The following is an 18,815-nucleotide window of genomic DNA, read 5'->3' on the forward strand; positions in this document are numbered from 1 at the left end:
CGGTGGTGTCTGGACACGTTGTGGCGAGGTGATGTTATGTAGGAGCAGCTGTTTGATTAGGCAGTTTGGGAAGGGGTAGGACCCTGCAGAGCAAACATGAGAAACATGCAGCAGCAGCAGCACTGACCACAGGCTATTTAACCCCTCCCCTACCCCCACCCCCCAAAATCTATCATAAGATGCTCCACACATCCTCTGGAGTTCATTTTCATCAGTCAAGTATCAATCGATCAGCTGCTTAGCCTACAAATGCACCTCTGCAGCAATCAGGGGAAAGCAAATCAGCTAATTTGACAGCATAGATTAATAGCTGCAGCCATAATGGGATGCATATAAACTGTACAAGGATTCCCCACAGACTAATATCATCATTTGAAACAAAAGGATCCTTAGCTTAGAGAGCAGCAGTCAAAAGGAAAACACAGCGAGTCATCCTGGAAGGCTAAAGTCAAGGTGAAAGCGTGATTAATATCCCCTCACGTTGGCCAAATAGCTGCGGTGCTGCCACCAGCCATTAATCGTCTTCCTTTTGCACAGAACGTTCCGTACAATTTTATAATTAACCCTTTTAAATTTGCAAGGAAAGAGGCAGAAAAGTAAGAATAGGATCTCGCCATGTAAGCAATTTAACGAGGTAACACCATGGGCTGCAGTGCTGGGGACAACACAGCTTCAGCGTGAGTTGACATAAGGACCAGCGCAGAGAAGAAGGGGACGCAACAAAGGCAGGGCTTGTTATCCTTGCAGAAAAACCTCAGGGGGATTCTCTGCCGTGTCTCTGGAGAAGCCAGGCTGACTGCGCTGTCCCCTAAAGCTTGGAGTGCAGCCTAATTCCCCAGCTTAGAACTCAGCGGAAAGCTCAGGTGTGCCACAGTGATCAGCGTTATGTCGGAAAAGGATCTGCATGCAGAGAGGCTTTATGGCGACACAAAATCCACAACAACAGCGTAGCAAAGTTATACACACAAACTGTTTCCTCGCCATTGATTTTGGCACGTGTCCAATGCAGAGCCCAGTGCACTTCCATTCCAATTATAAACAGTCAGGCCGCAGAGTTAATCAATTCATACAGAGTCATTTGGACTGCGATAAGCCAGCTAGTGTTGCATAACAGGGGTGCCTTGCTAAATCACAGTCTGTGCCAGAGAATCACAGTGCAAACCTGCACAGGGTGCTGCTGCTGGCCTGTGCTGCACTGCAATCATTGGGACACCCCAGCCAGCTCTGCTACCGTGGTTTATCATGCTGCAGTTACATGCAAGCAACATCCATTTGTAGCAGGGTGCAGTGTTTTTAATTTCTATTAAACACAGCTGATTTCAAAATACATGACAGCAAAAGGCGAGGAAATAAACATGAGCTTTGTTTATCAGACAGCCGTCCAAATTATTGCTCTGTTTTAGTCTTGGTTCATGGATACAGAGTGAAGCTGACAGCAATTAACACCCCCTTCCACCCCACCCTGCATCCCCCTTATCCCCCCCCCCGGCTGGCATTAATCAGGACGTTGCATCCCCACAAGTCACAGAGGAGGAAAACATGCACGTTTTGACTGGAGCTCTCGCTGTGTGAGACCTACATTAGCATATGAGCACATGAGTGTTTGCTTCACAAGCTTTGGGACATTTAACACCTGAATTAGGTTTCTAGTGTCTGTGAAATTAGGTCCAATTAACTTCCAGGACACAACAGCGAACCAGGAAGTAAACAGGTGCAGGTTTTCATGTTCTGGTAGACTTTGTCCTAATCTGCACACAAGGCAAGTATGAGCACCATGTAAACACAAGCAGAGCAATACACCTTACCAGCTCTGCAGCACCAACTGTAATGATAAACTAAACAGCTGAAGTAAGCATACAGTCAGTTCTGCAGAGAGATGCACAGAAGCACTACAACATACACTGACACTGGAGAAAGCAGTGAGTATATGGTTAAAATGTGGTGTCGTGCAAGAGCTTCTTAAATCAAATGTAACCATGGCCCAATAACCTGTGGCCACCAAACATTACATGTAGGTGGTCCCCTGTGGCCACCAAGTTGAATCCCCGTATTGCCAGCCTTCACCAACACAACATCAACATCCTGATTCCTTCTTGCTAGCGTTAGTGAAAGCAGATGTTTTGCCTCTTGAACTGCTTAAAGAGTTGGATCAGGTGAAGCAGACGCGCTCTTAAAGCCGACCCGTTCCTTACACTTTGACCTAACGTGGCTTCAGACTGTAGAAATTAATTGACTTTACACCATCTTCTCCATAATCATTCCTAAATATAGGCAAAAAACAAGAACTTGAGTTTTCATTCTAAATGCGTTAATGTCTTATGTCTTAATTTATGGCTATGTTGATGTGGTTAGCTTAAATTTGCTCACAAGAATGTACTTTGGTAACCCAACATAGGGGCTTGGTGGCAGTGTTGGTGTCTGTTAGGGGTGGGAATCGCAGGGTACCTCACAATACGATACGTGGCTTACAATAATGATAATATAACGATACAATAATCTGCGATAATTGATTGCAAGACAATCATATAATGATTAGGGCTGTGACTAGGGTTATGTGACGATAACTATGGGGTGGACCCAGTGACCGTCATCACCGCCTTTTTATTCTTAAATATAGACCCAGTGATGTACCTAGGTACGCGTCCAGAGTCTCTGGACGCATGAAGCCAATAAAGGGACGAGGTAAACTCACTGTCCATTCGTCCCAGGGGCTGAGGCGGCACTTAACAGCCAAACCACCAGGGGGGTTAGTGTTTCACCGCAGATAGAAAAGTTCAGTACTGTCACAGCCTTAATAATGATACATCACAATATCTGATTCACTTCTTCTGCCAATTCATTTCCTTTCACATTCATGTCATTAGAGCTGACGCGAGGAATCATGAAGTAGTGAGTCAAAATCGCAGGGACATTTTTTTAGAGCACAGTATATTTGTAAATTAAAGTACTGATATTAGATGCCAGCCTATGGATAATTATATTGCACAAGTCAGGACGACTATATTGTGCCATAGAGCTGGGTTTAAAATAATCGACTTTTCCGATTCGAATCGATTCTCATTTGAATGACCCAATATCGATTCATAAATCCAGAGATCAATCTGTAAAAATATGTAAATCCCCACCACCCCCCGCACCCACCCCCGAGACTTGTTTACTGCCCCTACTACAGAGACATCAGTGATCGCGGACAGACTCTTTTTATTGTGTGCGTCCATCAATATGTAAGTTAGTTTTGCACTTATGTGTATGTTACTCTCTGTTAGCGTCGGTCAAAGCCGCGAGTGTATTTTCGGCATGTTGTTATACAGCATGTCTTTCCATACAATTCTTGTGTGGCTTTGTTCTTCGTGCTATGAGATCTCATGGCCAAATCTCGCGCAAGTTGAACCCCAGTTCGTTTAATCAAAACCATGAGCCAGATGTACAGACTAAAAATCTGAAGTTCATCAGCTGTCTAATTCATAAAATTGTTAAAATTGTGTTGACTGCTGTGTGAAGAAATCCTTACCGATACCCAGCCCTATTGTGCCGCATTGATATTTTGTCCCACCCCCAGTGTCTATCCCTGTACCTGGATGTATTGTACACAGGCTTTATACACAGGCCCATGGCCATCTCTATATTTACATGTCAGCTTTCAGTTTCAAATGTGTTTCTTGTGTAGCGGCACTGTAGGCCAAGTATCCAGGAACACATCAATGAAACCTACAGGAAACAGGCAGAGAGAGAGGAAAGGCTGGGAAAGCAGCCATGTTTGTTATTATCCGACCCTATCTGCCCCTTGCACCTGGAGCAACATGTGGGAAAAAAAGACTATGGCTTAATTCATCAGAGAAAGTACTGTGTATGTTGAGTTATTTCTAAAGGATGAAGGTCTAATAATGAGCTCCATGGTCATACTGCATTAAAAGTGACGGGGACATTTCCTACACATCTCGATCAGTCTATCTTTAACTTCTATTTGTTTAAAGAGTCATCTGAATCCAGCAAAGGAAGCTTTTAGTTCACAGTGGACTCATTCTTCCTTCTCCGCTTTATTCAGAGCAAAGCAGGAACTCGCAGGATGGAAATGGATTCCCTGGTCCCAAAGCAAGGGATGTGGAATTTAGGAGCAATATAAGGAAGGAATTTTTGACTTTCAGTACAGGAAACGAAGCGCAACGCAGACTACAGTGAGAATGCTTTTAGTATTTCGGGGAATGTGCAGGAGCAAACCTCACGCAGTGTTTTGTTTTGCCTGCATTCCTCTTTTACTCCACATTTCATGTATAAATAAAAAAAAGCTGCTGAAAGTAACAAAAACAGTTGTAAGCATGAACAGGAATGAGGACTGGCTGAACAGACCTGTCTATGCATCGAGATCTGTTTTGAGCTCAGCCATGACCAAGCCCTCACGCATTCCTGCCTGCTTCTCAGATTTCTGTCCACAGGAGGGACAACAGCACAAACCTCTGTGCGTTTTGTATGTGGAATTATTTTCCACCGCTGCCCACACAGGCTCGGCATGGGGCACGGGGCCTGCAGCTCCGCTTGATGTTTTGATTCTTCTCCGAGCGGAGAGTTCTGTAATCCGTTCCAGGGAGCGTAAGCAGGCCAAACAGAGAGACAGTGTAGCAACTGGCAGACATGTCGAGACAATGCCGAGCACGTCACGAGCGTGTGGCAGCGGAGATAGCCTGCAGCAACACATCATCAGCACAATCCCATATTTCATTATGGAAACTTCTTTTTTACTAAAGTGGTTGTATTTCAAACTGTTTTGATTTTTTTTTTCAGTGTCGTACAACGTCTGCGCCGTGTTGAACTATTTTTGTGCTTGTATGAGGTTTGATTGGAGCAGAGAAGGGGAATTACGCAGTTTCTGATCCCTGCATGACTGTGGCTTTTGGTTGAGAGTTCAAAAGTTGGAGGAATAGTTGACTGAAACCAGTCACAGAGATGTTGCTTTAGTTCACAAGCATGTGCGAACACTTAGACCCAACTGTCAGCCAGGTACGGTCCAGATCAGAGGTAAAAGCACTTTGCACCTCTTAAACCATCTCTGTGCCCTAAAGAATCTCCCGCCTGGATAATTACAGTGTCGGAATTACAAGGTCAAAATTCCCCAAACTTTGTGGCAGGTGGGGTGAACAGGAGGGGAATTTTCCTTTGTCTGCAGGCATTTACTCGGTGACAGTGCACTGAAAAGGGATTACATCACCACCATTGTAGCTTCCGAGCCCTCTGCTTTTCCTCCATTGGCCGGTATACGGCGGCCCGTCCGATCCGGACAAAGAAGAGAGCATTCCAACAGTTTAGCAAGCAGGAAACGCAGAGCAGTATTCACACCTCATTACAGTCAAACTCATCGACCCCGTCAGTCACCGGCGAATTAAAAAAAAAGAAAAAGACAGTTGCACGGAAAAAAACACCGGCGGGCAAATTATCATCAAGTCATTTGACTTCTGACTGTGAGCTGACTAATGCTGGTCAGACACACCACTCATAATAAAACTGATGGAGCTTCCTCTTTTAGTATTTCAAGCACTTACTGAAGGTTGTGTCAAACCTCATGAACACATGACTCATGTTGTGTCTGTGGTAGACTAACAAGCATGAAGAAATTGGGCCATGTAGCGGACATTGGGCATGTTAGTGCACCAGATCATCCAGGGACATATCTCAAGGTCTGTTTAGATTCTCGTATAGTCCGTCATCAGGGACAGGAAGTTGTATATGGAAGGGGCGCAGGCTTAACAGAAGCCAATTAGGTGTTGCTGTACATTCCCAAAAAGTGAGAAGAAGAGATTTGAGGAATTATGCTATAAAACTTTAACAAAAAAGAAGCACAAACCTGTGAAAAACGCGTGGTTTGAGAACATTAAAGCTTCAAGACTGATTCACTTTGCAGCTCAATAAATCGTATTATTCATTAGACATGTAAATAGTTACTTTAAGTGTTTAATAATGGCCACTGAGCATAATTACAGCAGACACATTCCAGTGTGGCAAATTATAAAGCAGCACAATGCCGCTCTTGTTGTTGTCTTTTATCTCTGCTCCGGCTATTCCCTACGAGCCAACTCACAAAAAAAAAAACAATAGAAACATAAGCTCAACTTAGCAACAGGAAGCGTCCCTGTGTGAATGTGTGGGCACCTTAGAAAGACTACGACAAATGAAGCACAATAACAATTGTTATTGTTGTGTGAGATGATGCAAAGCGGTGGAAATAGAAACACTGTCCTTTGGTAATAAAGCAGGGGGAGGATTATTTACGCTGATGAGAAATGTGAGAAGAAGACGGGAGAATCATTGTTAAAGTTGCATGGAGTTTTACTTGTCAAACAAATGGGTGTCACGCTTGTACAGCTTCAAAGTATCTTCCCAAATGAGAGGTCTTATCTTAACCTTGAATGGTATTTTTGTCAGCACAGACTTGTCAGCCCGTTGTGGCAGATTACAACAGAGAATCCATGCTTCCCCAAATGGTGATATAAACCTGCTGCATTTGCATTAGATTAACTCTAGAAGAAATCCAATCAGACAAAACAAGACGCAGTCCAGTGTGAGTAATAGCTATGATTTAGAGACAAAGCTGAGATTAGGCTCACTTGTTAAAAAAAAAAAATTTAAAAAAATGGCAGCGGCTCTATGATCAGTCATGCCAGGTCAGCTAAGCCTATCAAGAATGCTAAAAATCCTTGATCCTTGCCCAAAGCCGACTCCAAAGCTTCCTTTTAATTCACCTGACTCATGCCAAGTTCTCCCAACAAGCCCTGCAACTGGAGCAGGCGCTACGAGCTAAGGGAGCCCCGGTTTGTTACAGTTGATATTATGTAAATATGCCACTTTAGGACTCAGTGCTGCATATGTTTGAACTTTGAACAGGTTGGCACTGTTTCCTGGCTGTTCCTGGCTGTCTAAACAAATCTCTGTTTGCATTGTGTCCCGGCTTAGTCAGATCTTATTCTATCATAATGCCACCACTGGTTTGATCCACAGTCCAAAACAGTCTCCAACAGCCATATAAATCAGCAGGGTCTGATTGGCTATTAGGATGGATATATCATAGGGAAGCCATGACTAGTAGACACCCTGATGTAAATATAACATTTAACATGGCATATTGATTAGGTTGTACACATGCAATCAGCTTGGTCTAATCTCTTCAAAACGATGATGAACCAGGCATGCTGTGAACAACCACAGCTCTCATGGCCAGACAGATGTGGCAAGAGGAAATCACCTGTCTGTGGTGTGTCCCCCTGTGTGGCAGGCTATACCTCTGCCTACAGAAAAAGCATTAATTATCGATGGTTACACAAGGTGACATCCACGTTAAGTTACACGTAGTAAGGTTGTGTTCATGATACCACCTGTGAATCGTCCATCTAAAGCAGTGCTGGGAACAATGCCCTTGACATAAAGCTACAACGACGCAGCGGTTACATACATTTTGACAGCCCCATTGAATGTCGGGTAGAGACGTTTTCTCGTCTAACCCCATTAGTTAAAAAACAGTGGCACTCATTGCGCACTGACTCCACCATGCACCTTCACACAGCACAAAGATGTGCTTTGTCCAAAGACAGCAGACAGATGTTGTGTTCAGGCACCTTGTACCTCGAGCTACACCCCGCACAGGACGACCACCACGTTCCCCACTCACCTTCTCTCCTTTCTGCCTCAAGCTTTTACATGTCACACAATACGAAGCGGGTTTTCCTCCTTTTGTTTCAACTCAGGTCAAATAGCTAACTCCGAAACACAAACTGCGCCGCGCCTTTTCCTTACCTTCGCAGGAAACGTGCCCGCTCTGGTTCAAACCGAAAATGTCCCGGTGTCTTCCTCCGAAAGGCAACTTGGAAGTTTGATAGAAAGTTACGTGTTTGCCTCGCTGCGCTATGCAGCTGCTGGAGGGATGAGATCATTCAAGCAGACTCCCCTCTCTTGCTCTCTCCCTCTCTCTCTTTCCCTCTGCCCCCAGAGTCTCGCGAGAGAAAGGCTAAAACGTGGGGAAAGCAAACGTTTCCGTGGCAACAGCGCTCACCTGTAGTGGGTAGACTGATTGGAGGGGAAACGAAGAGCTCTCACTCTGCGTTAAAAACACAAGTTGTACTAAGCAAGCTAATATGACACAGCTAAAACCATTTAGTTTTCACCAGTTTTCTATGTGTTTCACTTTAGTCAAAATTCACTGAGTTTAGCCTGTTTCTGTTTTGTTTATTTTTGTCTAAACGTAGCCATTAACAAAAGCTCACGTGCAGGACCCATTGATTATGAAAAACTATTAACCTTTGACCTACTGTAAAAGATGGAAATGTGCCTATATTGAGAAAACATTCAGGCTGTTTGAAACTCTCTTATTTGCTACAGTTACATAAGTCTGAGAGTGCATTAACAAGGTCAATCTTATTTCCTCAGAGCTTCTGAAAGTAAGCAGCAGTGTGGCTTTGAGACACAATGTATGTTCTGAAAGAGCACTAATCATAAAACAGAAATGATAAGGGTAAAACCTTCTTTAAAACTATTAATTGCTATTTTAGTGTTCGCCCTGCACTGGAGGACATTTCAATAGCAGGCTAAAACCCGTGTTTAGATGTTTGGCGGGCAGATCATCCCTTTGGTCTATGTCCACAAGAGGTTGTTTCTTTAAAAATCATTTGTCAGATGATGTCATAGCTTTGCAAATGAGTATACTGTCCACAACTCTTGCTCACATCCACTCAAATAATCAAGTAGGCTATAGTAGTATCCCTAGTATCCCAGTTGTGAACCTCAACTACATAGTTTGCTGTCATGAACATTAGGCCTACTCCGACTGGAAAGTAATTGGAGAGAACACAAGACAATCAATAAAGCAAAGGAAACTTAAACCCCTCCAAACATTTGGGACTGTTGATTGATTACTACAAAAGAAACTGGTTCTGTTTTTTCTTATTTGGAAAGAGGAAATATCAAATTTAAGAATACCTACTGTTGGAAAATAATACCTGAACCACAATAATTATTTGAAAGTTTTACAAGCTCATGTGAGGTTATAGGTCTAAAAGAGTGAATAATACCCCTCAGTAAGACAAGCAAGTACTCCAACTAGAAAAGACCTTAGATTTAAAGACGACTTTAAAGACGATGCCTGAATAATTGTTGACATATGGACAATGTTTTCTAGCCTTGTTAAGGGGTACACAAGGATTTCCTCTCATCCTCCCATCCACATTAAAATCAGTCCAAAAACCTGTATAACGGGGCACCAAATCAGGCCCAGGATGTTGACTTCTTCAACCTAGTAACCCACCAGTCACACACACTCATATGGCACCCTGAAACAAGATGGAAAACACAGGAAGAAAAGCAGCAACTCAAACAACAAAACAACAACAACAACAAAAATGTGGTCATATAAGTTTGACTCCTTCAAAGAGAGTCCTTGTGTTTCATAGTGTTCCTGCTTCAAGCAAGTGTTGAAAGATTATGCAGAATCATGTTTCTATTGAGAAGGGAATGTTCTGCAACGTGCAGGGTTATTTTTCATACTGAAGTAAAAGTGGTTCATCTTATTATTTTGATTATAGCCTTGCATTATTTCCCAGAATTGAATTGAGTGACTCATTGCTCAAACATAAACAATCTTTGGTGGTATTTTTCTGCAAGCTGTGTGTGTGTGTAGGGGGGGTGGAGCAGTGTAGAGGGTGGAGGAGAGGCTCCTGGTATTCCTCATCCAATATTTGCTGCCTCTAATAGACAGCATTACTTACCTGCCTGTCAACCACGGACCGGTTCTCCCATGGGAAATATATCAATCAAATCCCCTCATGTGTCACAACAACACAAATGTACAAATGTGATATGCAAAGACACGAGTCAGGCTATCAAACAGAAATAACACAGTGTCAGGTGGCAGAGTGTTTGTCCCTGCAGCATTAGGCCACTGCCTGGTCTGTGTATCCTGTGGCTCTGACATCATCAGCTGATGTGGATGTGAGCGGATGTGCTGAAATCCACTGCTAATCTGCAGACCCTGCAAACAATGCAGAGGAAATTAAAGCAGGATAAGAGCTCATTACACAGCAGAAAGGTCAATGCTTACCTAAATGCATGATTCAGAGCGTGTCCTAAGGTGTCGCTGTGGTAGTAAAGCATTCCTGCAGTTTCATTAGGCTACTGGTATCAGCAAATCTTACATGGAGATGTAGAAAATATCAACAAATACAGAGCGAGTCAGCAGGCTGGAGGATGCATAATGCAGAGCAAAGGCTTATGGGTTATTTAAGTTAGTGTTTTAGTGTGCGGTGATAACATGCATCATAATTCCACATCCTTCTAAGTGTATTGCAAACAGCATTAGTATGCCCACACAGAGCTGTTTCAGACATAACATCTATTTTTGTCAGCCCTGCAGAGGAGGCGTTCATCTTGACAGCAGGTGTCTCACTGTGAATATGGTCTAATTAAAAAACACACACAGTGAGAGAACATGTTGGGTTTTAGGGTTTTATTCCTGTGCAAACATTTTGTGAGTGTGTGTGTGGTGAATGTTAATTCATAAAAGCGCAAGAGAAGTTTGTTTCATCAGGTCAGCAGCACCATCTGCTGGCCAGGCGAGCATATGACAGGAAGCAGGAGGACATGCAAAAGGAAATACCCTACAAGAAGTGGAAATTCTATGACGTACAACCACATTTAAACTTTTGATTACACTGTAAAATCCCTTTCAGATATATTGAATTAATTCCTCTACAACTCTTAAGCACTTATAAGACCTCAGATAATATTCCTCAGCTTTTCAGAATATCACCCTCATATATTAAGGCTAAAAAGTGTGGAGGACAGCATATCAGCTTACACCGTGATGGATGAGGAGTCGTTACAGAGGTGGAGGTTATTCTTAGGTTTTGGTTAATCTCAGCAGTCTTTGAATGTCAGGCTCGATGTCAATGGTGGGGAACTTTTTGCTGTATCTCTTAAAAGGCTCGCCCTCCGGCCCGATGAGGAACTTCTCGAAGTTCCAGGAGACATCCGTCCGACTGATGGGACTCCAAACTAGAAACTTTGGGTCCTGCATGAGGGAGATAGGGTCGTCATCGGGATAGGGGAGCTTGTCTTTGAGATAGGCGAACACTGGATGTGTGTTTGTGCCGTTGACGATGCACTTCTCGAAGATGGTGAAGTTGGGCTGAAAGCCACCGCCTGGACGCACATGCTGCAGGGAATTCAGGATCTCGCTATTGGAGCAGTTCTCCTGCAAAACAGAAGCACTCATTTTCATTTTATGTCAGACTCCACAGTCTGCTTTAATTTAGGTGATAACAGGAATTAAGCTGATTACACTGCAGCAAACAAAATCACCCTGTTTAGGAGCGTCAGGCAGATGCCTAAATATAATTCAGTATGACAGCTAAATTAGCAGCTACAGTTTACACACAATGCAATCAAGCTCATTTTTCAATTAGTTTATGGGTGCAAACAAAGGGAGTCATTCTCATCAGATAAGCAAACATGGCAGAAGGTTCAATTTCAGAAGTGGAAGCTCAAGATCCTGTTTAGAAAGGAACATGTAATGAATTAGAGTTGGCTTTGAATATTTGGTTGCCTGAAACGACTCAGTCAGCTCTGTCCCTTTAAGAAACCCCGCCCCTACAAGCCCACTTCCTGCTGATTGGCCTTTGTGACGTCACAAAGTGGAGCGTCTAGAAAAAAATCCAACATTGTAACATTATATATATGTCTTGAAATGTGAAACAGCATAATACCCCCCTTTAAAGTATTTTATATCCAAAGGAAATGCTAAATTGGTAAAAGTTTTGTATATCAACAGAACTGGATCTGCAAGTGTGACATGTATAATAAAACATCATCAGCATGTAGAGTAATTTTTTGAAACAACACAACTCACCTGATATCCAAACTGGTTACAGGGGAAACCCAGGACCACCAGCCGATGAGGGTACTTGCTCTGAAGCAGGTTGAGCTCGCTGTAGTCCCGGGTGGTCGTGCCTCAGAGGGAGGCCACATTCTCTATCAGGACGACCCGGCCCCTGAACACATTGAAATCCACCGAGTCTCCCTCCACAGATGTGGCCCTCAGGTCGTAAAAGGTCTTGGCGATGAACGTCATCTCGACTCCTGTGCTTCCACACTGGAGAGGTACGGGATTTCAACATGTGAATGTATCCAACGGCTTGGTCATGTGACTCGGCTGCCTTTCATGGGTGTCGAATGGCTGTGCAAGAAACTGATCTACACCTGACATGAGATACTCTTTACACGTTTTGGATGATTGGTAAAACCACAGAAGAACATGAGGAAGTTATTGTTTGATTGACATTGAGGTGTGTTTGGGCTGGTCTTTATAAACTTTGAAAAGTGTTTAAATTCTAAAATATCTTCTTTGAATCAAAATGCTGTTTATTATTACAATTCTTTAATAGTCGGATTATTATCCTGAATATGAACATTCCAAATAATGTTGATTGAAGAAAACAGCGTGTATGATGTCTTTATGGTACCTCTTTGACGTGTATCCGATTTCTCAGTCATTGAAAATTTAACATGTCTGTCACAGCAGGTGATGAAAAATGAATGAACCTCCTGTTTGAACTCTCCGTGGACCTCACCTCACTCAAATTCAGTGACTCAGCAAGGCTCAGACATCCAATTTTAGATTTTAAATACAATAATTTCAATTTATTAACTTATTCATGGCTTGATTTAAACATCCTTGAGTTTCAAACATTACATTAAAATGACACACCTATGGCACCTCCACAGACCCTGAAATAGTATCATAAGCAGCAGTAACACTGCCTGATTGTATAACATACAGTAAGCACTGCCAGTCATAGTCATAAAAAACTGTACATATACATTCAGGATGGTAAATAAACATGTACTGAAAGGTCACTGAACAAAGCGCAGCACTGTCTCCCTTGAGGGAATAAGGCCATTGTGTAAATGAATCCACCCGTGCTTGGTTTGAGTTTCGAGCTGTAAATAATTTAACTCCATCCTGAGGCTTCCTTGTTGTGACATATATCTCTATTCAGCTTCATAAGCTGTGTTTTCAAATGGGTCTGCATGTAAACAATCACATTGTACATGTTTTGCCTATTTTAAAATGTAACAAAATAGTAGAGGTTGTGGAAAATAGTGAACAGATTGATAGATTTAAGTGCATTTCACCAAAGAAAAATAATAAGAGCATTGATTTTGCAGAGGTAAAAGGGTAAAGAGCTAATGTATTGCACTGCAGATACACTGTTCAATCTTGGACATGGTTCTGTGACCAAGCAATAAAACTGCCCTCTGCTGGTTGCTGCTGAAAACTGCATTTACCCCCATCAACTCACAATAAGTGAAACCAGTCGAGCACCTTCCCCAGCCAACATGTCATGGTATCTATAAGGAAGTTGGAGGAGGGCTGAGAAATTCACAGTGGGGAAAACTGTCTTTAGTATGAGCCACGGCTCTCTTCCTAACAGGCGCAGGTCTTCCGAGCGTTGTCGTCCCTGTCTTCATTTCCTTTCTCTGCTTCCAGAGCGGCCCTCTCCAGGTAGTCATCCAGAGATCCCAACAAGTCGTCCACGTCTCTCATGTGAGCCTGCAGCACCAGTTCTGTCGCCCGTGTGAAGGACTGAAGGAAGAAGGAAGAGGATAAACAAATGACAGATGATACATTAAAATGTAGCAGGGAGTTTCCCGTCATGTTGACTTTTTGAGTTTATTTTGAGGTGCATCCTGTTGTCCTTACCTCACTGATGTTAGTGCTGGTGGAAGCACTGGTCTCAAAGAAGTCCATCCCATAGGTTTCTGCTAGCTGCAAGATCAGTCAGTTTTCACCACAAGTAAATCAACACATAACTGAGACCTGTTGATCAAGTTCAATAACACAAAAGCCGACACTATAGTCATCTATCCATACTGAGAACTTCATTCTCTCCCATGTAAACACTATATTCAGCAATAGGAGATGGCTGGCACTATTAACAGTAAGAACCTTTCAGTAAAAGAGGTTGATAGTCGTTTTTAATGAAACATTAACCCACTCAACCCATCAAAAGTTGCACAGTCCATGTGAGCAAAGAAAGTATTTATGAAAGTTGAAATAAAAAGCGCCTTTTTGGTACCTTAGTTTGTTTAAAACTTGACAAACTTAAACACAAAACTGTATATCTGTACATCTGCTTAGCATTAAGGGTTAGCATTTGAGCTAAACCTGGACATTTTGTATCAGCGGATATACAGCAAAACACTGGGAACAACAAATTTGTTAACTTTTGGACTTCAGATTTCCCTATAAATAAAACCCTTTGTAAAAAAGACAATAAAAATATTAATAATACCTCCAAAATAAAGTTCAATCATACCTTGCTTCCTTGGTCCTTCGTCACCTCCCTACTGGGCTCATCATCAGACTTGTTTCCTACCAAAATCCTCTGCACCCTGTCTGGAGCGAACTGCAAAACAACAACAAAAAGACAGACAGCACAGAATGAGGGACTTCATCATCTTGTCACTCATACCACACAGCTGGGTGTGCAGCAGGCCCAAACAGTGCAGTGAGAGGTAATAAAAGTACAGGGTCACTTTGAAGGGCAACAAGCGAAAGGAAGGGAATCGAGAGAGCTCTTACCTCATCCACATCACCGGCCCACATCGCCAGGTGCTGAAAGGACAGTCTGTTTGTGATGTCGTATACGAAGATGATTCCCTGCACAAGAAAGAAAGAGCAATTAAAGAGTGAATATTACAATGAGCCATGAAGCTAACTGGACTCCTGTGATTACACATATGGAGGGATCACCTGTGCCCGCCTGTAGTACTGCTTGGTAATGGTCTTATAACGCTCCTGACCAGCTGTGTCCCTGCACAGAAGAAATAGAAAATACATCACTCAATTATGTGCACATCAGCATGCCTTAAATGTAATATAAAATCAATTAACTTACCATATCTGTACTCGCACCTTGACTCCATCTATTTCTAGTGTTTTCATTTTAAAATCAACTCCTGCCAAAAAAAAAAGAAAGCTAATTCACAGAAAGCAGCACAAACACTGAAAACAACTTCATAAACACAAAGTCCAACTAGATAAATAACGGCAACTGTGACAAAGTGGTGAAAAATCTTGCTTTGTAACATCTTACATGGGCTTTTTAATAAGTGTTACTCAGAGATGCTGTTCTCCCTAATGAACAGATCTCACTCGTTGCAGAGTGTTAACTTTTAAATCACTGTGTTTCCTGTGTTTTGTTCCTGCAAGTTGCTAGGACAAGAGAGCTTACTGGGCTGCCAAAAACAGGAATGTATCACTTGAGATCCCTTCATTGGTTTCTATTTAGGCAAAAACAATATGCTGTATACCCTCTATAAACATCCACCAAAAAAAAAGACTAATTTATTTTCAATATTCTATTTACTTTTTTTGTATATATCAGATGCTTGACAATTTCCTTGTAGGCCCTATGTGTAAACCTACTTTGCAATAAACCCCGATTCTGATTCTGATTCAATGCTTAACCTGCCAATTATTTTCCTAGAGATTTAAAATTATTGTGGATGTGTGCTAACAGCGTGAACACTGGCTCTGTTCCCTGTAAGTGTTCCAGTAAGGGGTGACCGTGTGACACTGAGTCATTCATTTGTCTCTCATGTTTTTAAATGTAGTACTGTTTTTTCAATTGCTGTAGTGTTTTTTAATTACTTGTCAATCAATCAATTTTTATTTATATGGGCTAGCGCCAAATCATAACCAGAATGATCTCAAAACACTTTACTAAAAGAGCAGGTCTAGACCGTACCGAGGTTGTACTCTCTTATTTAGAGAACATGAATCCACTGTGCGCAGTACTTAACGACATTACAGTACAAACATTTTAAGCATCTGATATTAAACTTCTAAAAAGTATACATTGTGTGGTATATTGTCTTCAATCTTGATAAGTGTACACAATATTTTCAAAGAGATTTAAAATTGTCAGTGGAAAAAATTGATAATAACATATAGCTATATAGTGTAAATATCAGATACTTAAAATGTTGATACTGTAGTATTCTAGTTATATTGTTAATTTATCCTGAAATAGTGTAAGTGTACAATATGCAGTATGTTTTTTTCAATGATTAATGTACTGATTATTTTTCCACAGATTTTAAATGGCCATAGTGGAAAAAGCACATGTGCTAATAACATTAACAATGGCTCTGCTCCCTTTAAGTGTTCCAGTAAGCGGTGACTGTGATGCCATCATTTCTATTCTTCCTGCTATACTGTAAACATCAATGTTTAAAATGATTACACAGAAATATTCTAGTTGTTTTAAAAGTTATTTATCATAAAAGATGTTATACTATACTATATGTGATACATTATTTTCAATTACTATAACATAGAACACAAATACAATAACATTAACAATGGCTCTGTAACGCTCAAGTGTTCCAGCAAACCATGACGGTGTGACAGTGAGCTAATAGAGGGCCTGTAATCAAAATAATTCCACTGACTAATCAGTTAGTCGACCAACAGTTTCAGCTCCTTAACAATACACCAGGATGTGCACTTCTTTTATAACTTATGCTTTTGAATGTAGTGCTTCTAGTGAATCAGAGAATACACCTCCTTTTAATCGCATTAAAATCAAGTTATCACAGTATTTCCTTATTCATGCTGCTGGATTTTTCTTAGAGACTTGTAGAGAGATGTGAAATGTGCATCCCCAGTGCAGTCTAAAGTTTTCTAATAATCACAGTATCGTGGATCTAGTTGCAAGGAGATTAAATGTTCTGAGTACTTGGTCAAAAAACTTTGATTAATCCCATAAAGCCTCCCCGCAATGCAGCCTCACCTCAAAAAGCTTCTACCCTGAATAAAGCTCCACTCTGCACTGCAGCACTTACTTTTACAATCACTGGAAACTACACAGCTTACCATTGAAGTGTGTGCTGATTATCTTCTTTGCTCATGTAGACATAATTTACTCATTTGCTTATTCAAACAGCCCCACCATTTCCCTCCCAAGTCATTAGTCTGTCACACTGTCAGGAAAAGAGGCAGCAGAGAAACGGAGCGCTAATGTGCGGATCACTCCACAAGTTTCACTTTAGGGTAAACAAAGGATAAAATATCAAAGTCTCTGAGGGTAGAGAATAAATAATGTGTGAACAAATAATGTGAGAGAGAAAACGTGTTTTTCCTGTATACCTTCCTTACCATTGTTTTTGTGACACAGTTAACAACTTTAAATACTAGGACATATATCTAACAGTATATATCACATTAGACATATATATCTAACTGTCTAACACTAACAGTTAATCTTTATTAGCACCGACAGGTTTTTCAGTTAGTTTCAGGGCTGTTATGACCTGAGTCACTTTGCACTAATCCTACCAGCTAAATAGGCCTGCTTCTACACTTTGAACAAAAGGAAAAACAAGATACATTGTTCGGAAACTTCAATAAAAAAGTCGCAGCTTAGACATTTATTCAGAAGAAAGTATCATTAATGACGTCTATCCGCTAAAACCACAAGCAAACACACATGTAACTTTTTGAAACGTCACTGGAAACTTGTCTGATGGCTTACCGATGGTGGAGATATGTGTAGGGTTAAATTCACTTTCCGTGAACCTGCGCAACATGCAAGTCTTCCCAACTCCCGAGTCACCGAGCATGAGCAGCCTGACCAACACGTCGTACTGTTTAGCCATGACAAAAAGCTAAAATATCGAGAAAAGCATGACTCTCCCATGTAGTTGCGTTCGGTGATGTTCTCACGCGCACTGTTGCTGCATGCTGCTTTCAGAGCCCCTCGGAAACTCCTACACTGAAACAGGAAAATTGGAAAATAGCAACACCTCAAAACAACATTCATCATTTTAACAAGCAGGTTGCCTAAGTCACTTTTTCTTGAAATGTAGAAGGTTGTTTTATGGTTCAGTGGCATCGTTTTAGCCACCTTTAGCTACTTTAGCAAGTTAGAAAGGCTGTAATTACTTAAACAACGCGGATTAGCTTTCCTTATTTTTAATCCACACGAATTCTGTTGTATTTACTTTTGTCATTGCTTCCGTATTTTCTCCAATAGAGTCTTAAAACAGAGTCAAATATAGTAGATTTAGTTGAAGGCTACTTCACGTACCCATGCGTTCTTAGATTTCCCACGGCCTCAGAAGGCAGCATACAACCGGCATCCTTGATGCACTGCCTCTAGCAGTGGGAGTGACAGATGGGACACATCACCGAGCTGATTCCAAATCCAATATTTAAACAATACAAGGTGAAACTACACTCAGGTAATAAATACGGAGGTAATTTGACTAAAGTACTTCGACATAACCCCACCTACATCCCAATATTTTGACTAACTACTAAACTCTATTTTCCCTTACTGATTAAATATTTCCCCTTTTTTCACGTAGTCTTATCCGTTTTCCTGGTCCTTATCTTCAGGTGTCCTATCTAATGAAGGCAAAATGCCAAAAAATGTCTTAAAAAAAACTTCTCCTGGTCCTCTAGTATGCTTTTTCTTTGTTCGAAAACACTAAATCCCAAATTGATAATTTTTTTATTTCCTTTTTTTCCCAGCATAAATGTTTTTAAATATTCAAATATTTAAACTAATCAGAATCAGTCAGATTATTATTTATGAAATACACCAAATTTAACTCTTTTGCATGTTGTAAAATAGCCCAAATTCCCTCTTGCATCACTTTTGTGTCTTTAGTGGTTGTCTGGAAACAGGCACCTTTCTGCTGATACTCCTATTGTCTACTTCATTTAACCTAAGAGTAGAATAAACTAGATATTTTATACACCACAATTTTAA

General features: G+C 41.3%; 3 protein-coding genes across 3 annotated transcripts in view; all 3 read right to left on the reverse strand.

Annotated features, from left to right (window-relative positions):
• LOC138591112 (signal-induced proliferation-associated 1-like protein 1) overlaps positions 1-7,858 on the reverse strand; it is a 39,259-nt gene extending 31,401 nt beyond the window's left edge. The window contains exon 1 of the mRNA XM_069661631.1: positions 7,780-7,858. The gene's annotated coding sequence lies outside the window, so the exon portion shown is untranslated. The remainder of the gene's footprint in view (positions 1-7,779) is intronic.
• Positions 7,859-10,873: 3,015 nt separating this feature from the next.
• Positions 10,874-12,103, reverse strand: gpx2 (glutathione peroxidase 2). The gene is made up of 2 exons (XM_069661254.1): positions 11,882-12,103; positions 10,874-11,227 (listed from the first exon to the last, which is right to left on the reverse strand). The coding sequence occupies exons 1-2, from the start codon at positions 12,101-12,103 to the stop codon at positions 10,874-10,876; spliced, it is 576 nt and encodes a 191-aa protein (XP_069517355.1).
• A 605-nt stretch (positions 12,104-12,708) lies between these two features.
• Positions 12,709-17,746, reverse strand: LOC138590852 (ras-related protein Rab-15-like). Its single transcript, XM_069661253.1, has 7 exons — positions 17,574-17,746; positions 14,934-14,994; positions 14,789-14,849; positions 14,618-14,695; positions 14,352-14,441; positions 13,736-13,801; positions 12,709-13,618 (listed from the first exon to the last, which is right to left on the reverse strand). Exons 1-7 carry the CDS (start codon positions 17,695-17,697, stop codon positions 13,460-13,462), a joined length of 639 nt encoding a protein of 212 aa, XP_069517354.1. The 5' UTR covers positions 17,698-17,746; the 3' UTR covers positions 12,709-13,459.
• Between the last annotated feature and the right edge of the window lie 1,069 nt (positions 17,747-18,815).

The sequence above is a fragment of the Semicossyphus pulcher genome, unplaced genomic scaffold (genome assembly GCF_022749685.1).
Source record: "Semicossyphus pulcher isolate SPU_LCO1_2020_fin unplaced genomic scaffold, fSemPul1.0.p SCAF_14, whole genome shotgun sequence".
In the NCBI taxonomy this organism is placed as follows: domain Eukaryota; kingdom Metazoa; phylum Chordata; class Actinopteri; order Labriformes; family Labridae; genus Semicossyphus; species Semicossyphus pulcher.